At 39.8% G+C, this 26,812-nt stretch overlaps 2 protein-coding genes across 2 annotated transcripts; one reads left to right on the plus strand and one right to left on the minus strand.

Annotated features, from left to right (window-relative positions):
* Positions 1-158: 158 nt before the first annotated feature.
* Positions 159-13,658, minus strand: LOC146464533 (cilia- and flagella-associated protein 206-like). Its single transcript, XM_085129285.1, has 17 exons — positions 13,425-13,658; positions 13,266-13,349; positions 11,806-11,896; positions 11,297-11,398; positions 9,988-10,074; positions 9,160-9,318; positions 7,948-8,040; positions 7,150-7,265; positions 6,430-6,549; positions 5,241-5,345; positions 4,804-4,890; positions 4,489-4,599; positions 3,541-3,683; positions 3,070-3,169; positions 1,827-1,970; positions 934-1,022; positions 159-462 (listed from the first exon to the last, which is right to left on the minus strand). The coding sequence occupies exons 1-17, from the start codon at positions 13,530-13,532 to the stop codon at positions 321-323; spliced, it is 1,881 nt and encodes a 626-aa protein (XP_084985411.1). The 5' UTR covers positions 13,533-13,658; the 3' UTR covers positions 159-320.
* An 83-nt stretch (positions 13,659-13,741) lies between these two features.
* On the plus strand, positions 13,742-23,630 carry LOC146464534 (transmembrane anterior posterior transformation protein 1 homolog). Its single transcript, XM_085129283.1, has 14 exons — positions 13,742-14,379; positions 16,084-16,214; positions 16,798-16,916; positions 17,839-17,882; positions 18,067-18,182; positions 18,689-18,824; positions 20,057-20,154; positions 20,690-20,759; positions 20,881-20,961; positions 21,072-21,181; positions 21,360-21,419; positions 22,021-22,089; positions 22,545-22,621; positions 23,282-23,630. The coding sequence occupies exons 1-14, from the start codon at positions 13,782-13,784 to the stop codon at positions 23,586-23,588; spliced, it is 2,016 nt and encodes a 671-aa protein (XP_084985409.1). The 5' UTR covers positions 13,742-13,781; the 3' UTR covers positions 23,589-23,630.
* Positions 23,631-26,812: the final 3,182 nt, after the last annotated feature.

Raw genomic sequence — 26,812 nt, forward strand, 5'->3', positions numbered from 1 at the left:
TGATTGGTTCTTTGCGTTTATTGTGATTGGCTAAAACTGATTGGCTAGAGTAAATGCTTTCGTTATGATTTTGACACTCGATTCAAATCCACTCTTAGAGCGTTTGTCTTTGTTGCTGGCAAAAATAAATAGACTAAGTACATTTCAGGACACGTTGATAAGTTTTCAGGACTTTAATACAAAATTCAACCGTTACTACAATCAATAAATTTGTGTACAAAATAAAATGGCGGCATGTTGACCGCGCGAACAAATCGTTATTTACAAAGTTCAGTTCTGTTAGACTGATTAGTGTTCCATGTTTGGCACTCGAATGTGGGTCAAGTTTGATCGACATCTAACGTGAGATCCACGACATTCATGGTTGTTTTCGTCGAGTTACAGCCGCGCAAACCGGCCACGAACGTGGACGGCTTGGGGACATTTGTTGACGAGTCTCGCTTTGTTTGTGTATCCGCATCCCTGAAAATGACAGCAAAAGTAGAATTAACGCTTCAATCATCACTCACTCTTCTTATCGAGGAGTGAGACGCGAGCGAGCAGGAAATCCCCCGCGCGAAATTAGTGACGTCTCAAAAAGCCCTATCATGACGTCAACTGGCGAACAATCTATTCCGAGAGAAAAAACATGCTTAATGTTTCTCTTCCCTTTCACGACAGTACTTCTTTCCTATGAAGCCTCTTCTGAACAGTTCAAATCAGACCTCTACAATATACCAGGCCCCGGTTGTTCAAAGAGCGGATAACTCTATCCAGTGGATAAAATGTACTCCAACCAATACATTTTATCCGCTGGATAGAGTTATCCGCTTTTTGAACAACCGGGACCAGGTTTGTAGGCCACTTTTGCTCTGGCCAGGTGAAGTAGAATTTCATGTCAGGCTATTGTTTTCTTGTAATGCCCATTGTAATTGTTGTGGTGGCAACACTTACTTGGGGAGGTAGACTTGGGAGTCATTGTCTCTCCTGAAGTTGCTCAAGTTCGTCTGCATTGAGTGTGTGAGTTTTGTACGGAGATTGGCCTGCATAAAAAGAGAAAATTCATAATTTAGATATAAATACGCATAGGCAGTCATCATCAAATCTCCGCGTGCCAGTAGGCGCATAAGGCCGAGGCAGTACACAGCATCATACATTCTTGGCGTGTATTTTAAATGGCGAAATACTAGGTTTACAGAGAGTTTTTAAAAAACTCTGTAAGCTTAGTATTTCGCCATTTTAAAAAAAACTGGTCTTGTACTGAATTGTCATGATTTTTGCTTGACTGAAGCAGTCGACACGCGAGCTTTCATGAATGCCGGGGAAAGAAATGGTTTCTTATAGCCTTCTGCGCGCTCCAATTTCGTCCACTTTACTTAGCTCTTCCGCGAGACTATCCAGAAAAGTACTGCTAGCACTCTACGATTTCTCATAAATTGGCGAACTTTTCAGCAAGAAATATACATTTTCAGCCGTTTCACTCAATTTTCGCGGTTTTATAAATCATGCCGCGAAAGTTTTCAACTACTTATTGCGGCTTTTAATTTCTTATTTGTTTGTTTTAAGCAACTTGTGATTATCCAATCAGCCTCTATGAAACCAAGTCAAGTTCACCTGCTGCCTTGAGTTTGGACTACGAATACTTTCTTATTTCTCTGAGAGACAGCAGATCGGATAAAACACGCGAGCGTACGTACAAACCACCTCCCCGCGCGTCGCGTGTCATTACAGGAAACAATCTTCGCGCTTGCTCTCGTGTTTCGCAGGCTCCGCTACACTTCAGTAAATTCTCCTCGCGTTGTAAAATTTGAAGAACAGTACAAGAATGTAAATTTGTCTTCACTGACCAGTTTCAGAGCTTTTCTTCTAAGCTCCCATTCATTCCACTCGTATGATTTGACAATGTTAGATTCCATGAAGTGTGTGTCCGTTTGTGTCCCACTGTCGCACTTGGTGACAGGCGCCTCAATCATTCGGCCTGGCTCTTTGCCCTGTACGATAGTACATCAATAACGCATTAAAATTCAGCTCGAGGAGAAATTAATTTTCACTCCAAACAACTTATTTGCGGTAGTATCGACTTCGTTATAATCCACCTACCGACCTTTTACACCGGCGGCGTTTTGTGCGGTGAGTTTAAGTGCAAGCATCATGGAAGTCCAAGTTCCCCTCAGCCACTATACGTAAATCGCAGGCGCCTTGATCAGTGTACTAGCATCAAAATCGCAGTCAAACTACCGCGAAATCGTCGCAGAAAAATTGCCGCTAGAATTGCATTTACCCTCGTGCATTAGAAATCGCAGTGCGAATCTTAAAACTATAAACATTAGAAACCATTAATGTTGCATCACAAAGAAAATCTAATCAGAGAAAACATATTTAAGCTGTAACTGTAATTTTCCCAGTAGAAAGCGGGGCGGTAGGCAGGGGGGAGGGGGGAGGCTCGATGGGTGCGCCCGCACCCTTCCACCCCCCCTGATGGTTGAAAAAGAGGAATTATCCGCAAATAGTCTAAATTGCTTGTGAATTTTGAATTCAAAGTTAAGGCGAAACAGAGATGTTTTCATGCTCACTCTAACACCTGGATGTTTTTTTATCTAATGACTCTCAGAATGCAGAAAATGCGGACTTCAACAACTTCCACGCAAAATCCTGCCAACGACCCTGAGAAGAGAACTTGTTCTTTTGCCTCATAGTTTGTTTCTCCGATGATGTGAGGTCGCTTCCTCTTTGAAAACAGACTATTACGCTAGTGGTTTTTGGTTTTTCTTATAGTTTGATTAAATCGCACATGTGGGTATAGAACTGATCGCCGTACAGTTACAGTGAGCAAGTCAAATCAATATGTCGCGTTTTACTGTTGACGATTGTGATTTGTTAAGGTCCGCTGATTTGCTTGTGAACGCGCAGCATATTCTGGCGCGAAACTGCGCGCTTAGCCGTCAGACACATAAACAGTCACGCGGGAATATTATGCTCACTGACGTGATATTCTTTTTTTTTGGCCTATTGATATGCTGAATACTCCAGCCGTTGTATGGCGTAATAACCCTGCGTAGATATACACACGTAAAAAAAGTTGTAGCTCACCTGTGCATACGGCGTGATAGAGGCAAACTGTGTGTGTAGTTCAAGGAGTTGAATGAGTTCAGGCGATTTCTTAGCTGCTTCAGCCACGCCATTGATGTAACTAATCAAAAAATTATAGAGAAAAGGATCACTTTATTAGGATATATTTAAGGTTTATTCAATTGCCGAAAACAACTCACAGTCGCTTTGGTATCGCTTTCTTACTTTACTTGTTAAAAATGTCGCCATACTTTCTGAACCAAAATCAAGAGAAATCGTGACTTGCTCGCACGGGTTTTCCCGCGCTTTTAATCCGTGCAGCGTGTACGAGCAAGTAACAATTCTCTCATTGGTAGAGAGAGTGGCACGAGTTTTATTAGCCAATCCCAGAGCGTCGTAAAGTAAAAACAAGGGAAGCGAAGAATTTTTTCCGGCACTCAGTTGAAAACCGCTCTATAAGTACTTCATGTATGTGATGCTTGTAGCTCGTACCTGTCTGGCGCATTAACAAACTCATACGCAGCTTCTTTGTTACAGAAGGCGTAGTAGTTGTCCTTATAACGGAGCACACCATTGGCTGGGTTTGATGGAATTAACAAGCGATCATACACAACCAGAGACCAGCCACAAAAACCCTGAAACACAATAACAACAAGAACCGATAAGAAGTAGCTTGGAAGTACAAATAATAAATACAACGATGAGGACAATTCTGAGTCCTTTCGACTTAATACATGGTTAAAGTTTCTCATTCTTTTCTCAAAGGATAATTGTGCGAGGAGCCAATCACACGCATCCGAGCGGGGCAGAGCTGAAGATTCCATGCGGTGGAACATTTTCGCGAGAAATAGCAAGTTTTACTTCTGAACATCAATTAAAACGAAAACAGCTAAATCTAAGTACATGTTTTGTTAGTCAGATTATTTTTAAAACGCGTAAGACATGACTTAAAATTTGAACGCGTTGACTCATAACTTAAGGCTGGTTTCCATATGATCGCGGATCGCAGATCGCAATAAGGTCTGCGATCGTCTGCGATCATATGGAAACTACTTCTGCGATCCTGCGATCGTGACGCAGAAGATAGAACCATGTTCTATCTAAAGGCTGGTTTCCATATGATCGCAGACGATCGCAGATCGCAAACAATCGCAATTGATCGCAGGAGATAGAACATGGTTCTATCTTCTGCGATCACGATCGCAGGATCGCAGACGATCGCAGAAGTAGTTTCCATATGATCGCAGACCTTATTGCGATCTCGATCTGCGATCCGCGATCATATGGAAACCAGCCTTTAGATAGAACATGGTTCTATCTTCTGCGATCGTCTGCGATCACGATCGCAGGATCGCAGACGATCGCAGACCTTATTGCGATCTGCGATCCGCGATCAAATGGAAACCAGCCTTTATGATGACAAAAATGACAGATACTTACACGGTATTGTATCGGTAGCTTGTCAAAGTTTTTCGTTGTCTCGTGGAACAACAGCTCAATCTTAGGATTGTCGATTTCCTTTCCGTTAATTCTGTGGTCATCTGAGGACGTCTGAGAGAAACAAAATGTCGTTTGTAAATATGGAAGCAAAATAAACGGGAATGGGACCCAATAGAGATATCCCTGTTGGACATTAAACTGACAAGGCTCGTCCGTATAAAAACTCAACCCAAACCTTTTAGCGATAAGCTAGTTGCCGTTGCGATAGTGGCAGATCACTGACTGAGAAATCACGAAAATCATTTCAACACTTACATCTGCGAGCCTCTGGTCATCCGTCTTGATTTCTAATCCATCAATATATGGCTGAAGAACATCTTCTGTGAAGTCTTCTTTATGAACCTAAGTACAACAAACATCGCAAAGTTAAAACGTACGCGGAAGCGATGTGGTCGAGTGGTTAGAGGCGCAGACTCGTAATCTGGAGGCCCCAGGTTCCAGTCCCCTCTCTGACCACTAGCTGGATTTGTTTCTGGGTGGTCCCCTGTTAAAATCCTCGGCCACGCTTTGTAAATAGACAACTGGCAAGCCTCCCTGCCAGTTGGGATTTTTTAATATTAGTTTGATTACACGGCCCCGCAAGCTTCTAGCTTTAAATACAACCGTGTATAAATAAATTTACTTTATTTTACTTTTACTTTGTGAATTGCACTCAAACGCCTGCCAAATGGACGATGGTGATCTATGCATACCTTGGTAAATGGCTCCAAACTCGCAAGGATGTTGCTTAAAACACTAAGAAGCACCATCTCATCCTGAAATCCTGTCCACAAATGAGCCAGCGTAATAAACTGCGGCTAAAAGACAAAACAGGAAAAAGGTCTTAAATGGTCATACAAATGGAAGAATAAGTCAGAATTGAAGTTTGCTGCTTTTACAATAACAAAGAGTGTTCATGGCACGCTTCTTTCTTTCTTCTTTCCTTCCTTCCATCCTTTCTTGATTGATGAGTTTTATTTTTCGCGCAAACAAATACTTGTCAGAACGATCTCCTCACTCATAATATACAGAAACAAGTTTTGCTCTTTCACGAATTCTTTTTTGTCAAGTTTCCCTGTTTAGCAAACAAGCAAACAAAACCGGTGGCTCGCCAGTCGTTAAACGGGGAACAGAACCGATAAGGAAAACCTGGCATGTTTTCATTTGCGAGACTTGCGGTTTAATATTAAACGTCGCGACTACTGTTCAGAACAGTGCATCATGCCATTTTAAATGATGTTCAAAATAAGCTACTCAACAGGTTGGAAGCTGTTGAACAGAAGAGAACAAGAATCTATTTCGCGCAAGACTTAGAACCCGAATCACTTCTGCTCAAACGCCATGAAAATTGGTGACTTTTTCAGAAATTTATGTGTGAACAATTCGATGTGGTCAGTTAGTGTTCATGAAGTCCAGAAATCCAAGATGGCGGATCAAAGACGGCCGTCATTTGGCAATCGTGACGTAATTACTACGTATATGACGTCGTAACTTCTCGCTGCGAACCTTATGGGAAACATCGTAGGGCATACTATTCATACTCCACCCAAATGCCATTGTCGTAGGTTTAAGTAGTTGCGGAGTTTTGAAGGGGGGAAAGGGGGGGGGGGGTGGAATCTGCCCCCACCGGCTCCCCCCACCCAGCCCCAGAAGACGAAAAAAAGCCCGGTCAAGATAACATGGTCTATACAATGGACAGGAAAGGATTATTTTATCATGATGGCGTGGGTAACTTTCAGGGAGTCAAAACTTTTAATCAACAAAAACCCTTGAAAACGATGTTGAAAAACACGTATTCACTACCTCGGCGTCAAAGCTGCATGTTGGCAGTACTCAAACTTTTCAAGAAACATTATTTCTGATATAATTATATATTACAGACTACTAGCACTAGATGCTCACATAAACTTGTGCGGTAGGAACAGCAGTTTTAGACTGTACTGTGTTTTTCAATGCTTCCATTCTTGCTGCAAACTGTGATTCAAGTGCCTCCACTTGCTCTGCACAACCGATCACATCATTCTGTCAATAAAATTAAAAATATTGTATCATGTGTACAAAAGGCTCCCTCAGTCAAGAGCCGATCGACATGCGACCAAGTCTCGAGAAGGAGTCGATGGAGACTTGGTCGACTATTGACTTATAAGCGGTCTAATTGTCGGTGGACCGTTAGTCGAGACATCAGCCAAGTGTTTGGTCGACACAGCATCGGTTAAATACCAATGGAACTGATCGTTAGAACATTGGTGATGTAGCGTTGAAATAACGGTGATGAATCGGTGAAATACCGGCAAAGTATCGGTGAAATTTTGATGAAGTATCACTGCATTACCAGGTAACTGTGTGCAATGTGTCAGCAAGGTGTCGGTTAGACTTATGGTGGTAACGTCCATATTTTTAGACCCGGGAGGAGAGCAGTTTATTTCTTTCTCACTTCATTTTATTTTCATTCGTTGGTGCTACAGGAGTGTCGGTCGTGGATCAGTCGACACTTGACCGACATGTCGACTGAGAGAGCTTATTGAGCACGCGATCCAAAATATTTAAAGTCAAAATTAATATTTTGGTGTTGAGGATTAATCCTAGTTAAATTTCATTCCAAAGACAAAAACCGGAGCTCACCAAAAGAATAGAAAGAAATGCCTCATGTTGCCTCGCGTTGATTAAAGCTTCTTTCAGCAAGTCTAAGGACAGACCTTCTAGTGGCCTCTGGTTGGTGGCAACGTCCTCAATTAACGCTACAGATGATAAGGAAAAAATTAATAACAAAAGTTCAACTTAAAGGTAAACAAAACTAGTAGACTACAAAGTGAAAGCAATGCATGAAGACAATAATTGCCAGTTGGTTTGGGGGTGGGGTGGGGTGGGGAGAATTCTTCAAGAACGAAAGGTCTTTTGGACCTGCGAAGTAGCTTTAAAATTTGGACCTTGTTAAGTCACTACTTTATTTTTCACTTTAGGGGTTTGGGCATATTTTTCAACAGTAATGATAGGGAATATTCAGTATGTGTAAAATGACTTGTCCGTTCGTCTTTCAAGACGACAAAAACCACTTCAGTCATCACTGGGTTGTCTGTTGTGTGCAGATTGCTGAAAAGGCCGATCCAAGGCAGAAGCATGGAGGGTTCGGTAACAGTTGGGACAAGGGCCATGTTGAGAATTCAGTGCGAGGCTTGCCGCGCAAAGAACAAAGCTTTTTGTTCCCCTGAGACTCATCATGGCCGCCAAGTGATAAAGGTCTATTGCTGGCTTGAGCAATTTCCTGGCCAGTCTTCTTTGCTCAACAGATACAGTCCCGTTGGCCTCGCATTCCTTAGAACCCCTGGGAATACAAATGCGCCATTTGACCCGGTCCATGGAGGTCTGTTCCCAGGCCGTCTGGGTTGATGCCAAAATGACGTGCAGTAACGTTCAACTCACCAGAATACGTGAATGCAAGTTTGGTTGTATTTTGAATTTCCGTCTGAACATTTTGTGTTGTGGCAGGAATAGCCTCACTGAGAATGGCAGGCACTAACAAGGAACAAAGCATAAATGATGTTAAACTTTATATTCCTAATGTAGCCGATAATTGCAATTGGAAAAAATATGACATTTCAGTTTGAAAGAATAAGATATTGCACAGAAAGTGCTGCTCGGAAAGATAACCATTCCAGAACAAAACTCTTTTTTGGCGCGAAAAGGTTTTAGGTTGAAAAACTGTTCAACAGCCTTCCAATTTCTACTTTAGAATTTTCTCAGCCTGTTTAGGATTCCTCCACACACTGAAAAATAACAACCACCAAAAAGTACTCCTGAAAAGCCTTTATTTAAAATGGTGACGCTTACCGTAAGAATGTTATCCACGGACTATAAGATGTTATGGGGTTTTAGCAATGACGACAGCGACGGCAGCAAAATCGTCACTATTAAAATGAATTCCGTTTGCTTTCAGACTTAGAATTCATCGCGATTACTTCAACTCGCTTTAAATGTCAAGTAGGTGAAATTTCCTGGAGTTGAATTCTTGGAATCCCCACCCAAGTTTAGAAAGAGAAAGAAAAATTTGTCGTCGCGTGTTTACGTCCTCCGTAAAACGTCCCATCAGGAAATTTCACGCCCTAGTCGTGCAGTGATGGCAAAGAAATATAACAAAAAGTGTAACGCACGTGCAGAGTTGTTGTTTGGTTATTAAGCCTATTCAGTGCTCTTTTGAAGTTCTTGTTGCCGTCACCGTCGTTGATGCTAAAGCTCCCTATCAGTTCTGTTAGCCGTGGAGGACGGCAAGGCTTTTTAAATTAGTATCAAGTTCTTGGTAAATATTTGAAAATATCCTACGCTAAAACAGACAAAAATCTTTAAAATAGCTAAGCCTATACGAACTGCAGTAGGTGGATGATCACCACTATTTACTGGGGCAAATTAGTTATTAACTCCTGCTAATTAATTTAGTATCAAAGGATTGTCAAACTCTTGTGGCACTGTAAGGAAGATTTCTAGAAGGTTTTTGACAGATCGTTTAAACAAATTCTCTGTGATTAATTAAAGTTAACTTAAGACCAGTGGGAATTGGAAGGACAAGTTATTAGACATTGCAAATAAAAGAAATGAGTACATCTCTGTAACATCTGTGTGTTGAACTTGTTAACTTACAGTCATCTATTCCTTCTCCTCCTTTGCCACATTCACGATTAAAAAGTCTGATTCCTGTCACAATCAGTGTAAGCTCATTAAGCTGCCTTTCTTTATCGCGTTTTGTGAGAGACATGAATGTTCCCAGCTCTGTTTGAGGAAATACGCTCTGCAGAGCAGCTGTGAAATGGTAAAATCTTGCATGAGACATGAAAGTTAATGATTGGAAGTTGTGCGTGGTAAATAAACTTTTCATCGTCATCATTATCATGATAATCATCAACATCATCATTACCATTATCATTACAATCTTCATCATCCTTTTCACCAACATAATCATTACATTAAATGTACAATCAAAACAATCAAATTTTGATTGTTGTTGTTGTAACCACCCCTATCACCACATCATCAACATCACAACACCATTATTATCACCATCATCATCATCATCATCATCATCATCATCATCGTCAGCATCATCATCGTCATCATCATCATCATCATCATCATCATCATCACAACACCATTATTATCACCATCATCATCATCATCATCATCATCATCATCATCGTCAGCATCATCATCGTCATCATCATCATCATCATCATCATCATCATCATCAACATCACAACACCATTATTATCACCATCATCATCATCATCACCATCATCATCATCATCATCGTCAGCATCATCATCATCATCATCATCATCATCATCACCATCACCACTACCATCATCATCATTACCATCATCACTGTCCCCATCATCATGCCATGGCCCCCACAAAGATACAAGGCTAAATGCAAATATAATCTAAGTAACTAACTATCTAATACAAACAAACCTGTAGCTTCCCTGACAACAGCAATGTCAGTAGGTGAGCCTAGTCCAGATCGCAGTAACACACATGACACTATTCTTCTGTACAGACCTAAACACACAAATTAAGCTTTTACGATGATCTTGATATATCAGGCATCAAAATTTACAAATTATACTGAAATGTAGTCAGAAGAAGTTTCAGCTATATGTTTTTTTAAGGGGGGGGTGGTGGTGGGGAGGGTTGTGTGTTTTGCTTTTTTGGGGGGTATGGGTGGGGGGCTGGGGTGGGGAAGGGGCATGGTATCTTTGGAGGCGTGAAAACTGCAAAGGACCGTGAACGATAATGCTGTCAGTTGACGTAGGATCTACAAGAGACCTAAAATTATCAGCCAAAAATAAACTGTAACACAAACTGCAAGGTTGATACTACGTGAAAGAGTTGACTTTGCGAGACAACAACCCGACAGAAACTGACAAAACAGGGCTGCAACCGTGGACAGCTGTTTCGTTCTTATTGGAACTCGTCAGCACGGTGTAGCAGTTCTATATGAAACCAGCGACAGAGCCAGTTCAAATAAAATGCAACAAAACCCATGTCCTATCAAGTTTCGTACTTTGAACCTGCCCTCTCCCCGAATCACGCATTGCCACATCACGTGCCTCAGGGAGAAAGCAGACAAAGCATTGAACTCCTGTCTCGCAAAGTCAACTGAAGTTATCTTTAGAGGCCCCAGTTACAGTCAGTTACTTCTATGTTAAAAGTGTTAGTGAGTCAAGGTCAATAGTCAAAATAGATGAGGGTTTCTCTCAGTCTTTCAAGTTCAGCATTTAGTTTGTTAGGTCAGGTGGCCATTATCATCAGGTTTTCAATCTACAATTTGTTGGACCAACAGTATCAGAGCACGAATCCTTACATGTGTTTAGATACCCAATTTTGAATTTTGATTGATGTGGTGGTATTTCTTTAAAAGTCTCGGCCTGACTTGAAAAAGATCTGCATTTCACAAGTCAGTCATAAATTGGGTGACTGTCAAAATACATGTAGGATTTGGGCTCTGAGATGTAAATTCGACAAATTGGACCAACAAATTGTAGCATGTGAACTGGTCTTAAGTATTACAAAACATGTGCTGCAACAAATGGGAAATTTGTTATATTATGACCATCAGACAAGCTTAGAAAGGGGTAACATGATAATGCAACATATTTTAATACGTTGTCTTCATGTTTCACCTCTCTAAACAATCTGTGTGACAACAATGCCTTTCTTTGAAATTAATTGCTATTTTATTTTCCTAACAACAGCTATCATGTGAATAAGAGTATTATACCCTCCAGCTCATCTCGTGTCCTAGCACGGCTGTCAGTGATCTCTCTGACAACTGGCTGGAGGCGCTGATCAAGCACTCGTCTGTGCTCCTCCAAAAAATCAGCTGCAATTAGAAGAAACACAGAAGTAACTTAAGATGAATAATATGTGAATAATATATATGAAGCCACACCAGCTACACATTACATAATTTCAAATGAGATGGCCAGCGGTAAATTATTGGGTATGCCCTGAAGTGGTCGTTGTGCATGAAAATAGAGAAAACAGAGGAGGACATGAGATGAAGGCAGAGAAGTGGGCCCAGTGGCCCACGAGCCTGTTTTTAGCAAAACCCACATATTTGTGATGCCAGCATTTTCAAGAAGCTGTAACTTTCCACTGTCCACGCTAAACCATCATTTCAAAATCAAAAAACTCTGTTTTGACTGGTCAAAACACCAGATTACTGTGGAGGGTAGGCCATCATTTTCAAATTTATCTGTATTAGTGTGGTCAGATCCTCAGTCTTACCTCGACTGGTGTAATTCATATCAAAGTACACCTGCATTTTGACTGTATCAAGAGAAGGAGACTGACTGTCCAACAGTCTGTCCACACATAGCTGAAAAAGACACACAGATACACACAATAATAATAAATTTATTTATTATGAGATTTGGGTAAAATATAGGGGTTAAAGAGCAGGGGATTTGGTAAGGTTTCTTCACAACCCCAACATTAATTATGCATACATTTTCCACCTCAAACTCCGTTTTGTGTGTATGAGGGATAGTATGAGAGTGGTACATGTATCAAATTTAATATTTTTGTATAGGGCTTTGTGGAAATCTTTCTGGGAGGCTGCCCAAGAATTTTTTGACTGGAGTACATGAATATTATTGGTGCTTAAAATATGATAAAGGATGTTAGTTTCTACAGAAACTGGGGTGCTGTATCTGTGGGGGAAACATTTTGTTGCGTCAACTTAGTTCATAAATTATTAGTTCATTTGGCCACTATAAAGAAACTCAAGAGCTGATGTTTCGAGCATTAGTCCTTCATCAGGACAAATCAACAAATTGTCGGTGGTGTGTTTTGGCTCCAAATTTTTGCGGCTAATTTCTGTTACCAGGATGTAGAGAAATGTCACAAACTGCTATGTGTTTGTAAGAATGGTTAGGCAGGTTTAAGTCAGGTCTTTAACCTGTCTGTTCAAAATCAGCGCTCGAATCGACAAAGTTTGTCAAAAATTGTGTCTTGTCTTGGGAAAGATTTCTGCACAGCCCCATACATATATGTTATTCACTGGCAGGGAGGTCCATATTGGGAAAAAGTATGCCTGAGGTCTTACAGCCTTTGCCACACTCAAAATCACGACAGAGGGTACAGTTTTTTTCCCGATACAGACTGACCTTAGTCAGTGAATAACATTTTTATTATTTCCACAAGAAAACAAGGCCGAGGTCTTGCAACTAAAAATGTAACATATCCACCTGGGTTCGTGGGCAAGATCAAAAAATTATGTCTGCTGGCAGAACTAATCAAATTGTATGATTTACAGAATTCTGCCAGCTTGTGTACTGAGAAAAAAAAAATTTCATTAATTTACACATGCACCACTGTCATACTAACCCTTATCCATAAAGAGTGGGAGTCGGAAAAAAATAAATGTAGACATAATTAATGTATGCAGCTGTGAGGAAATCTTGCCTTGTTTTGCCTTGCCAAATACAAGCAATAAGTACTATTTTGGGCCGCACGTACATGCTACTTGAATGAAAAATATATGGCAGTGATATTAAAAAAAACGGCTTACAACCAGATCAAACAGGGTGCTTTATACTGTCAAGCTCAATTATAATTTAGCATATTTTCATTCAGATTTCTGTACAGACTCCATATGAAATTTTAATTTTACTCTACATACGCCCACCTGGCAGTATAAAGTTCTGGTAGTAAGCTTAATTTATTTAGTCAACATCATAACCTACCATAATAAGCTTTTGTACATCATCTTTGGTCAGAGTTCTATCTACGTTAAACTCGTTATCAGGATCTAAAACTACTGCTTTAACCTGAAAATCAAGAAAGTTTCATTAATCATTGATCAACGCAAAAACAAAATACATTAGAACCACACATTGGCCCACCATAAATGCTACTAGAGTCTCCGAAACAGCTTGGCCTTTGTTGGCGCATTCTTGAGCAATTTCACGTATTATGTTCTTGATGACACTTTCAGCCTGTGCCCTAGACATTTTTATACAAATTCGTTTTTCTCAAATTAATTCACAACATCACTGCACGCAGCAAAACTTGTGCAAGGAGATGAACACAATAAAAGATGTGTGTCCCTTCAATCCGCCGTGAAAAAGTTTACTGAGGTGTCATGGAAACTAGAACGAAAATTCCGCGGGAAACTGGTGACTCCTATGAGGGCAGTTCTTTGGGTCAGCGTAACTAATTGAAGCACATGCGTGGGGCCATATTTACAAATAAAAGAAAACATGGCAGATCCTGCTGAGGAAAAAGCAGACGACAAATTTTCGCTCCCTATACCGTCTTCTCATGATTCAGACACGGAAATTGTCCTTCGTAGAGAGGTCTTGGATTCGTGTTTGAGTCCGAATGAGGAAAGTAGTGGAGAATCGGTGGATAAATTCGATCATGGTTTAGAAAATTGGAGGTGGAAGCCAAACACTCCGGATCCTGTGGAAAAAACATTTGATTTGGATAGGGACAGTCATATAGAGTCTGTAGAGGACAAATGTAACGCTAACAGGGATGAGAAATGTGCTGGAAATGAGGGTGTGCGAAGACCGGATTCTGCTGCTTTGGATTCCGGAAAAATCACTGAAAATGAACCTCTTAGAAAAACACTAGAATCACACGTTGACAAATCGCCAGAGATGGAATTCAGACACAGATACTCTAACAACGACAGGCTAAGTTCGCGAGAAGAAGAAACTAGGGTGATACATGGTAGTGAACATGTCTCCGAGTTAGTGGAGCCTGAAGTAAAGTCGTACAAGAAAGCTGACGAAGATCCATCTATAAGGGAAGAAGCTTCTGAGCAGAGGCTACAGGAGGATCATGATATGAAGAGTAAGAGAGTTCAAGGATTGCAAAATTGTGATCATATAGCATGCTCTTATTATCTAGCTGGGTATTTTGTATTTGGGATTAGAATCCTGTTAGATCTCTTTGCAGAATGCAGTGCCACTTTTAACAATCTTTCAACCAGCTGGCTTATTTGGTTGATTTCATTTATCTGCTACCAACCCCAATCAAGCTAGCAAATAATTTATTCGTCAGTCTTTACATCATCTGCTGAGGCAATTAAATCATGAAGCTACAAAACATGTAGACTTTAAACATTGTTCATTGTTCTTTTATCCACTGCCAACTGAAACTCAAACACGACTCCAAATACACATGCCTTCAAGGATGGTGTGTATTCTGTAGTTGCTGCCTTTCTTAGTTTGTTTATTTTAGAAAAGGAAAAAAACTGCAGCTTAGCTGTCTGCCAGTCTGCAGAGCATGGCAAGTGCATGCACAAGTTTACTGAAAATGCCTCTATACATGCAAGATCTTATTGAATTCTGCCATACATACTCTACAGACTGGGCTGTCTGTAGCAGTGTTTGGAGTGACAGTGTCTGTTACATTAACTCTTCAAAAAGGTTGGCTGTGGCTGTTGTGACACAAGCAGATGCAGCCCTTTCTCTTTTTTGGTCCTTTCTCCACCCACAGCTCAGTTCTCCTCTCCTTTGCAGGGTTCTTGTTAGAAGCCGGTAACTGGTTATTTTCAACTAAATGTTACTGGCTATTGTGAAAAAAATATTTCGGTAATTATGGAAACCACTTTCAAAATTCATCGTATTTTGAAAAAACTCATCCTTGTTTTGGGAATTTCCTTTCCATAAAAATGTATAAACATCCAGCAGATAGCATGGCATTGAAAATCTATCAGTGTAAAGAAAATGGCTCTTGGATTGAGTATTTTCTTTCATCAAAAGCAGTGCTGATTTCAAGCTCCACCATGTTTGGTTCCATTCTTCCCGCAGCAATCTCGCTCCCATCATTCCCTGGGAGACATTGGCTTAACTAGGGAAAACCCCCACTCCAAAAGTAATCCTGAAAAGAGTGGCTATGTGGCTACGCAGATACCACGTAGCTGCGTAGCCATGTAGCCACGTAGAAGTACATGACTGTATGACCATGCCTCGTTCTTTGTGTGAAAAGCCACTAAGCCAAGTAGCCACGTAGCTGCGTAGCCACGTATCCACTCGTTCCAGGGTCACTTTTGGAGTGGCGGGGTATTCCCTAGTTACTCTGAGACATTAACAAGCTGGCGTCTACCTGCTATAAATTGTAAATTTATTACTTCCTTTTACAAATCTTAACAAAAACCCTGCCTTTGTCCTCAAATTTCTATTCTGTGCACAGCTGTATCCAGCTGACAGTGTCATGATTTCTTGTAGTGGTATCTGTGAAGCATAAATCTGGGGATAAGAGGGTCTACTCTGGTATGAGAGGCAAGTCCACTGTCCTATCAGCCAGATTCTTTGAAGTAATTTCATTTCAATTATTTGGTTCTCCACTCCTAATACTAATGCACAAGTATTAAATAGTTACAAATATCAGATTGTCATGTATTGCATGGTGAGGTTAAGCCAGTTGGCTTGTCTGTCTCCTGCACATTCCTTTTCCTCCAAGGGAAAGTTTAAGATCCCGCTCCTCACTATAGGATTATAAAAGGGTAAAAAGGTTGTCCACCCTTTGAAACAAACCATGATTTGATTTCAGAGTTGTCATTTATGAAGTACATTATGGCAGAAATTTCCCGTGGAAAGCTTATGGAACTTGAAGAAGACAAGTACACAGAAAAACGCGAGAAGGTGTACACATTCATGAAAATTCCACGGGAGTTTGAAAAGGTAAGGGCTCATTTTTCTGTGAGATCTTTTGATACTCCAAGCACTTTTCCTACAGTCCTCCTGTTTTCTTCTCTTCATAAAAAAACCTTACTAAATTGCAATATTGGAGGTCTTTTATTCAGAAGACTGTCAAAAATCACCTAACTATGTTCAGAAAGAGCACAATTAAAAATGCCTGCTTGCCAAAAATCAGTGAGTATCTTATTACATTTTGGAGATGCAATATTAGCTCTTTTATGCTCAGATAACTCCATACAAACGCTTCTAATTTTGTCTCAGTTCCAAACGTTTCGAACAAAGTTAGAAGGATTTGTATGGAGTCATCTGCGCATAAACTTGCCAATATCTCACCCCAAATTGCAATGAGATGCTGATTTTTGGCAAGTATGCATTTTTCATTGTGTTCTTTTAGAACATCTCAACAAATCCCAAAATTTCAGAGATGTAGTTTTCCTGAAATCATCACCGTAGGACTCTATTTGCCTCATGAGATATGGTCAGTTTGGACTCACATTATGTGAATACCAGTTGTTCTATTTGTGTGCTCAAAGGATTCTATGGGTGTTTTTGTTTTGTTTTTCAGTTGATGGTGTTTGGTTTCATGTTGTGTCTGGATTGTTTTTTGTTCATGTTTACAATCCTTCCATTACGTTTGGTTGTTGCTTTGTACAAGATTATAACTGGGCTGCTGTTTTGTAGAATGTGAGTACATGCTCTCAGTTTCTGAATCAAGATAAATACTTAACCCAAGTATTTTTTGAGATGAGAAATACAGTGTATGTATCTACAGCCAAAAATTATGATTGCAGAAATTGTGGATCATTTGAGAGAAAATTTGTTAGCAGAATTTGTTCCCAGTAGGAAGTAAAAGTAGGCAGTGCACTTCTCCATCTGCTCAGCTTGGCTGAAAATTAAGTTGCAGATTTAAGTTTTAGGGAAGGGAATCTTATTCCACAAATTGACAAGCTGTTGCATTGTAAAAGTGCTAGCTGACCTTTTTGCATTTTTAACGACGTACATGTATTTGCCCCTTCAAAAATAAAAGGATTATTTTTTTAGTTTTTCAGTGTTTCGAAATTTGGGGCTGTTATTGAGTTTTTCTTGACAACAAAATCAGAAATTCTGTAGTAATGAAGGCCTCTGCAACTGTTGGGTACACCTGATATGTGCTAATTGCCACCTTGTCACAGTCGTGGAACTTGTGCACAAAAATTATATGCAATAAATACAGCTCAACTCAATTCAAGAAAATAAGAAAATAAGTACATAGATCTTGAGTAAAAAAAAAGGGAGAGGAAGCCTAAAGAATTAATTATACATGTAGGAGCTTATAAATTTAGGCTTCCTCAGCTTTCATTATGTGTCACAAGTTGAGGCATGGATGTAGCGGGTGACATTAGTATTCAGTTTATGGCTGGAGGGTAAGAGACAATCCCCAACCTGGGGGGGGGGGGGGGGTGACAAAGGACTAATCACGCCACCCTGTTAAAACCTGCAGATTATGGTAAAACTTGTCAGTTGCATTTGAGGGAAAGCTTGAGTATGATGCTACCCTCTCTGTTTAACATGCAATGAAATCGGTCAAGGACTGCATTTATATTTAATGTTTTTAACTCCCATGCAGTTCGCAGATGTTGCAGCCTGCACAGATATGTGATTTATTGAAAGGTAAGTGAGCTATCTTGATGAAGAGAATAAGACTTTTAAATTTGAAAGACATGTTTTGGCAACTCCTGTGCCATCGTCAGTTTACGGATGGAATTAGCTATATTTGAAATGTTTTCTGTAGTACATTTTACATTACTTCTTATTAGATCCATTACTAACCTTGTTTGTTATTGATCATTTTCAGGCTCTATTGTTGTGATTTGTTGGTTACTTTTAACTTATGTGGACGTTTCAGTGTTGTATCACACTGTGCGAGGACAGTCAGTTATCAAACTCTATGTCATTTACAACATGTTGGAGGTACAGTCTGTCTAAATCACGAAATTGTCAAAATGTTGATGCATTTGTATATTTCTGAGCAAATTCATCTTGAGTTCATAAGCCATAATCGCTAGAAAAGCACATTTGAATCTGTTCAGAATACCCTTGAAAGAACCCTGATGTTACAGGTGATCTCGATGGTTGTATGGTCATTTTGCTCAGAAAGCATCAAGATTGTTACAGGTGTCAAGCTCAATTTAACATGTGGCCAAAAACTTAGTGACAGCTCTGATGTAGCTTTCCTATCTCCCCCTCACCCTCTTACCAATCCCCGTCTTTTCTTTACCAATCTAATTCTCCTCTCCTACATTCCCTTACCATTCCACATTCCTCTTCTTTCTCTCCATTCCCTCCCTTGAACACTTTCCCAAAACCATGCCTTTCTCCTATCAATCTTTGTTTCTTCTCTTTGCCCTTCTCTCCTTGTTTTCCTCTTCTCTACTTCTTCCCTCTTAATGGCATTTTGTTCCCGTGCACTTTTATAGATAGCAGACAGACTATTTTCTTCATTTGGCCAAGACATCTTAGATGCTCTGTTTTGGACGGCAACTGAACCCAAGGACAGAAGAAGAGAACACATTGGAATAATCCCACATTTTGTAATGGCTGTTGTGTATGTGTGTATCCTTTAGGGTCAGCAAAAACTACATATTAAAGTGTTATAAGTTGAAATGTAGTGTGCTTTTAGTGGAAAAAGTTGTAGTAGAGGAAGTTGTTTTACACATTAGTTATCAGAGTTTCAACTTGCCTATGAATGCCAGACCTTCTGGCCCTGATTGTTCAAAGAGCGGATACTGTAAATCTGTCCAGTGGATAAATTGCTATCCATCAGATAAAGTGTACTCCAACCAATACATTTTATCTTCCTGATAAAATTATCTGCTCTTTAACAACTTGGACCAGATTGTTGGACGCGAAAAAAAGATTAATTTCCATCCTGGGAAACAACAGAAAAAAGTAGAAAAGACTACCTGAGGAGAGCTCTAGGTGAATTAATTCTGTCATCAGTTTCCTGTCCTTTGCATCATAATTTTTTCCGTCGTGCATATGTTTCTTGCACTCCTAACAATCTGAATACCTGGAGCAGGCTTGGTAGCACTTGACCTTTATATTGATCAGTTGTCCAAAGCCTACTTACAGTAGTTTGTTGCTTGTCTCCTGATCAAGAATCTTTGTGACATATTGTCCTTTGCCTCCCAAGTGTATAAATGGGTTTTTGGCACGCTGTTAGGAAAATGGGCTATCAGAACATTCGGGTCAACCCTGAGAGTACCCTGTGAGGTGGTATTAATACTCCTAGGTGCTCTGTCCTGCAGAAACCAGGTTAAGGATGGTGCCTTCTTTTGCTACTGCATGTTCATTCTGTGCCTCTCAGGATGGCCTGAGAAACTTGGGTTTCTTAGGATGATGCCTACTAAAACAAAGACATTTTGCATGGTTTATGACCGCAGTGAAAAAGTAAGCCATACGTTGTTTTACAATACGTTATTTCTCGAAAACGAAGAGGAAATCAGTGCAAAAAAAATACAGAGCAATGTTTCTAAACTGGAATGAAGTCCATACGCCAAATTTCAGTTACTTTTGAGCACATCCAAAATCGACCAAAAAACTGAAAAATAGATGGTTACAGTTAGTTTTAATAAAATATTATTGTGGATTTTAGCACCCCTTGCTAAGACCTGCTTTTCCTGCAAAGTCATAAACTGGGCAAAAATACCTTAATTTGTATAAGGACGCATTCTCCTTAATTGTTGACAGTTTAGGACCACAATGCTTGCAATAACACTTCTGAGCTTGCAGTTGATCCACCTGTGATGTTATCCTTATGTAGTTTTTAGCCTTAACCCACACAGTTTTCCATGCTGTTTTAGTATTGTTTCAGGCCATCTGCCTCAATGTCGCAGTGAACTCGCACAACAAGGCTCTGTTGGTGATCATGGTATCAAATCAGGTAAGATGTTTTATAAATTACCAGCGTGATCATCCGTCCAGCATATGTATCCCCTTCACCTCCCTTTGTGACTCAGAATTTTTAATGTCTTGTGCTCGTAAGCTACTCCTAGCTAGAATCAATCGCGATTACTCACTCAGGAACTTGAGGAAGTTTGTTCGCCCCCTTTTTAAGACCGTTCGTTGAAAGAAGATTTTTGTTAGGAGCTTAGCATACAGTTTATGAACATTTTAGTTAATTTTAACCTTGAGATATATTTTAAATTCTATTTTATTCACTTTTATGATTGTTAGTTGAGATGTAATTCAGCCTATGGCTGCACTGTCTGAATAAAGTATCTATTCTATCTATTCTATTCTATCTATCTTCACAGTGAATGCAGATTACCTGTAATATTATTGAGCCAACCGTCTTTCACTTTCTCTAACTTCTTTCTTCTTGGAAATCTTATAGGTAGCTAAAATTAGTTGTCTTTTCATCTTGTTGAAGTATTTTTTTTCAGAAACTCACGGTGTACCTGCTGTTTTTGTTGTAGTTTCTGGAATTAAAGGGAAGTGTTTTCAAGAAATTTGAGAAAAACAACCTGTTTCAAATGGCTTGCAGCGGTATGTACACCACATCAAAATGCGTAATTTTCAAACACAGTTATCATAGAATGATAACTTAAATAGAAACATTACTGGTCAAATTTTAATTTCTCTCTTTTTGTTTTTTATCTTGTTGCAGATATTAGAGAACGGTTCCATTACATCATTTTAATTTCAATTGTTGCCCTGCGGAATTTAACAGAGTTTAACTGGAATCTTGGTAAGTAAAAGTGTCTCAATTTTATACACTCAGAATCTGGAGACCTCTGGCATTTACAAGGACCTCTGGCCCATGTACTTCAAATAATGGTAACGTTTTTGTCCTTGTAGATCATTTGTTCGTCATTTGCCCCTATCTGTTTGCTGTGCTTTCTTCTGAATACTTTGTGGATTGGATCAAACATGCCTTTATCACAAAGTTCAACAATATCCCAGTAGAGGTAAGTGTTGCATTCAAACATACATACATACTTAACTTTATTGCAGCTCCTTGAGTGAGGCTTTTCAGCAACAATAATTAATCATAAAAATAAAAAGTTGCATAAAAACTATGGGTCTATACATGAATATTTTGTCCAGATAATAATCACGCCCACTATTACTTTCCTTCGACTTCAGGTTTACTGTGAGTACAGGGCTCTCCTTGCGGAAGATGCTACTTCAAGTCGACAAAAGAACGTAAGGAGTTTCTTTTGTTGTTGTTGTTTGTTTGTTATTATTATTATTATTATTATTTATTTTTTTTGCATAGTTTTTTTTTATAGTCCAACTAGAATTCATAGATAGCTTACAGAAAACCTACTCAAGAATATAATTGGACTTAGTGTGATTTGCTGAGGCTAACGCAATTGAACAGTTATCAATATTATTATTCACCGCTGCAGAGGTGGATAGTGAGGGATATTTCACGGCCGGGGAAAATAAGCACCACTATTGATCGACACTGAGGTGAATAATTGTCTTAGTATGATACCAGAGCATTGGGTAGCAGCCTGCAAACGATGGAGTCAACATAGATCTTTTCGACATCATTTCACCAGTCCTTCGTTTCTCTGTCTGCAGTTCTACAACGTCAGTTTTTCCAAATTTGGGGATATTTTTCCCACTGTTATGTGTTAAATTGGCTTCGTTTTAGGTCCAGCTAAGGCCGAAACCACGACAGAAGCTGTTGTCTTTAGCAAGCAACGGAGCTAATATGGATCGTTTCACTGTCGAGTCAACTTGCTTGCAAACTAGTTTGTACTCACGATAATAATTATTTGTTTGTTTTATTTCTCAGCCACATGCTGATCATTTTGATCTGGTTACTCGCCGCATGGGTTTTATTCCTCTTCCTCTTGGCTCTCTGGTAAGTAACTACAAATGACGCAACAGTTTTCATACTAGCAGCAAAATTAATGCTTTTCTCCGGCTAGCTAGAACCACTATCAGTTTTCCCGCGTCTGAAAACTTGTCATCGGTAGAAAAATTTACGAGGGTAAAGTTTGAACGAAAACACCGGTGTTAGCGAATTTCACGCCGACAAAACTGGTGGCTAAGCGTTGTTTAGTTAATGTTTTACTATTATCTGGAGCATTTACAAATCACATTTCAAAAGTTTGACCAATCTCGTTTCTGAAACCACCTTCTCTACTGACAACAGGGAGGAGCAAGGGCTTCTGGGTACATCACTTGTTTGAATTTCGAAAGATGCATTAACTTTTTCAGTCAGTCCTATTCTTATAATCATCTATAAAAGTCTCAGTAGATTAAAATGGATGCGAATTCTGAAATTATAACGAATGGATATGGTCGTGTTTGTAGGTTATCAGAGTGATTGCACAGTCCGTTAAGCTTCATGGTGTGCCAGGAGTCTGTCTCTTATTGGTCACCTTCATCTTGTGAGTATTTCATAACACTATTACTTTTACATAATTTTTGTCCTTCTTTCCGTGCATTTTTCCTTTGGTGTGAGCTCCAAAATGAGCAAGGAAATTCTCAATGCTAAACTCTAACTTCTACCGGCTCCTGTCTTTGTGTACCTTTAAGTTCCGAAGGTAATAGACTGCAAAACAATCCGTGCCTTTCGCTTTGGTCCGCCGTACGAACTTGCCGGGTCTTCGAACGAAAACGCGGGACGAGCTTTGAGTGAGACTGGGGAGAGGCAGCTGTGTGAGACTTGCTCGCGCGAGAATCCACGCTTTTTGCTATTCGGTTCTCCCTCGGGGTGATTCGAGTCTCTGTCGGGTCGAGATCTCCCTCGGGGCTGTTTGTGTCTCCCGTTTCATTCTCAAAGCTGATCGTTCTCACCGGCCAAGTGCTGACTTATGAATTGTGCCTAGAGAGGCAACAACAGTGCAAGTTGCATGCCCAACGACTGCGCCATCGCTAGGAACGTTCTTCTTGTTGCTGTTTTATCAAAAGGCCAATAACCGTAGGTTGTCCTGCGGTTACTTTAAAGTCAGGCTGGCAGAAACCAAGGTTATCTTGGATCCGTTTTGCAATGGACAAAGTACAGCGAGGAGGGATTCAATCTCATTTCCAATCTCTTCTGTTAACAGCCTTACATCAGTGAAGATATTAAACAGCATCATATTTCTGGGGAAGGCGACTCAATACGTAAAGAAAAAGAAAGATCACGAACCAATCAAAGTCAGCCAGAAAAACCCAGCCACCAGTGCAAACCTCCAGGCCCAGAGCTCCGTGACTTTGTTGGATTCTGCGGAAAGCTCGAATGTTTCGTTGATGGGAGCGAGGGAGGTCACGGGAACAGCCTCGGGAGAAAGTGGGCAGACAAAACCACGCCAAAAAACACTTGCAGAAATTGATAGATACACGCTTTGTAACAAAGAGATAGTTGTGTTTTAACAAAGTGTACCTGCATACGTAGTAAATAAAATTATTGGTCATCTTTTGTTCGTAAACCTTTAATTTTTATTTAGCGTTTAGAATGTTTCGACTGTTCGTAACATCAAGGCCGTTTTTATGAGCGAAATAAGTGGTGGCTTATAAATGCGTTAGCTTGCGTCGCTGGCGGTTTTGTTGGAGCTTGGTGGCCGCGCGCGGAGTCGCGAAAACGAGGTGGCGAAGCCGCGAGAAGAATGGGGACGATCTTCTCGCGGCTCCGCTGCGTCGAAAAAATGATATTTTGGTGGCGGCTTAAATAAGCCTAGCGTTCGTATAAAAAATGGCACATTTTCTTGACTTCGCGGCATAGCTAAGGGTCAGTCTCAAACATACCCTGAACAAAAAAGGCCATGCCTTTCGAAATATTGGAAAAATATACTTTCCTGATCGTGAAATCAGCCTTGCTCTTTTTTAGATTATTTGTTCTACAATTTCTTTGTTGATTAGATCCTTCCCTACAGGATCCGGTACTTTTATTTTGTCACGGTGGTCCTTGCAAACACAGTTAATTGCTGGTTTTTATTTTCATTCGTTTTAAGGGCCTTTGGGTAGTTCGAGGAACGCGCGAGGGACACCGAAGGACTCTTCAGTCCTCGCTCGCTAAGCACCCCTCTGTCGTTTGCTTATCGATCTTCAAGAAATAAAACGAGGAGCTGTCTATAAGCTATGTTCGTTCCTGTAACATTACTCGTTTCAGGCGTTTTAAAAGTTTCTCGTCCACACTAGTCTTCCTTCCAGGATCGTCGTATTCTTCACGCGCGCTTTGCCGCCGCAAACTCGCACTTCATATATACGCAAGCGAAGGTATACAAGTCAGTTTCATGAGAAGCGATAACACTTGTTCATCGGTGTAATTTTTATTTATTCGCCGTCCCTCGTTGTTCATGTCTGTATAATCCCAGCAGCTTGTTCGTAACGTTATCAGAACCACAGAAACAGCGATTAAAACTAGCCTAAACTCGTAGACTAAACGGGAAAGCTTGCTACCTGATGACATAAACGTTTTCTTTCTTTCTTTCTTTCTTTCTTTCTTTCTTTTTTTTTTTTAATTTATTTATTATTATTATTATTTTTACAATTTTATTGATGAAATATCGACGAAATCAATCCGTGAGTGGTTTAGCGGTCTGTATATTGCAAACTTTGGGCCGCACAGCAAACCCTACGGTGACGAAGACTCAATTTCATTGCGGACATGTTCTGCGTTAAACCGGATGTGTATTCGACGCTCAAAATAAACTAATCTCGCCGAACAGAGAAAAAATAAACTGAAAAGAGAAGAAATTTTATCGCAACTTTCGTATAACAACTAGTTTGTACGTTTTTATACCGATAAAGATACAATAAAAATGTCACATTGACGTGAAGCTGTAACGAGTGAAAATATGAAGCGATACTGCACTTTACACAAGTAAGAGCGTTTGACATGCATTATTAGCCATTCTTAGCACATGAACTTAAGAGTTGACACTCAAGAGAACGCGTGTATTCTAGAAAACTGTTGTTGCGAGATCGAATGTTTTTTCTCGGCTAAACACTTGATTTGTTATCTCAAGTCAGTTATAGAAGCTTGGCGTTTGTGTTGTTTTTCTCAAAAGTTGTGTCCGTACGTCATTTCTGATTAGGTGTCGAAGAGTAATTTCTTGTAACTCCGAATGTCTCCGTCATTAAAGAAGATTTGCGCGATTCAAGGTTTTTTTGTAGGAATAGTTGTGGCTGGTAAGATGGATTATTAAAGCAAATATTCCCTTGAAAATACTTTCGCGCAAAATTAACCCTGCTACGAAATGGCGTCAATGTTTTATTTATTTATTTTATTTTTTGTTTTTGCGATTTTTATGAACTTCTTTAGGGCCGAAAAAATTTACAGCATGTAGAAACTGTTTTCACGAAAAATATTAACTGCACTAGCAGAAACGACAATTTTCGTTGCGGTAACTTTTTTCGAATGTTCCATTCCTTTCTTTGAGAACTACGATACATTGCTGCAGAATATTAGAAATTATAAAATGAATATCACTTGTTAATTACCAATTCTAGCCTGACTCTGGCCGATATTCAGATAACCCGAAAAACCTAATAATGAAAAACATTTCGTTACTGTTTTGTATTCCGAGAAATTAATCCAGTTGTTAGTATTTCAAAAAACGTTGTTTTTAAACGCTTGTGTATCACTGGAATAGCAGAACTAAATCCCACGGGAAAATGGCAATCTTTCTCTTGATCCCACAAAAATGGTAAAGGGATTACGAGTTATTTTACGACTTGCTTCAAAGAAAAATAAGTTCGTGACACGTGAAAACAGCTTACATTTACCCGTGATCCGTGGACTGGCACTTTCTCTACTTCAAGGTGCTCGTCGGCGCTTAGGTCTGGAAAAATATTTCCACGTTTTGGACATAGAGCCTATTGGAAACTACATTCAACGCAAATTAAGTAATCAGCGACGCCTGTATCCGGCTAGACTTTCTCAAAGTCCGTTTTCGTGGGAGTTCAGTCGATCTTCGGTCAATCTTTCGCGCACAAGACGACTTGAGGCAAGTCTAGTCTCCGGCGTACAATCAAAATACGCAGTTCGTGAAATGCCCTAGATTTATTTGAGGTAAAACGGGATAATGTCACGGAAATTTTTTAGCAAAAGATTTAATGCTATCCTGCCGTTAATAAACGTTTCTGTGGATGATGGTGGCAATGGTTTTAATATCTTTAGGCGGTTGAAGAAAATTTAAAAATAACACCTTGAGAGGGAAAAAAACAAAACAAAACAAAATTCGGAGGAGAGGACACAAATATCATTTAGCCGATAGTTCCAATCTACAATTTTGCTTCATCTTCAAACTGCGAACGCTTTTTATTTGTCTGTTTAATACTATCAATGAAGAATGCAAGGGACTTTGTTCAAAATGCATCCCCAGCATTCAAGTTTAAAAATAAGGAGTTTATACTCGAACGAATAAGCTCAAGCGTTTGCTTTGCTCTACTTCGTCAGGAAGCCTGTTCAGTAGCACAGGCAGCCCAAACTTAATATCTGAAACAAGGTTATTTACAGATTTGAAGCCGTAGATCGTGGTGGTATATATCTAGAGGAATTCAAATGCTCCGAAATTTGGCTCTTAAGTGGGTAAAACAACTGAGGAAACCATTTAGTAAAGAAAAACATTTTATATTGAATTACTCTAGATATA

The sequence above is a fragment of the Pavona decussata genome, unplaced genomic scaffold, assembly GCF_977016875.1.
Source record: "Pavona decussata unplaced genomic scaffold, jaPavDecu1.1 SCAFFOLD_161, whole genome shotgun sequence".
NCBI lineage: Eukaryota > Metazoa > Cnidaria > Anthozoa > Scleractinia > Agariciidae > Pavona > Pavona decussata.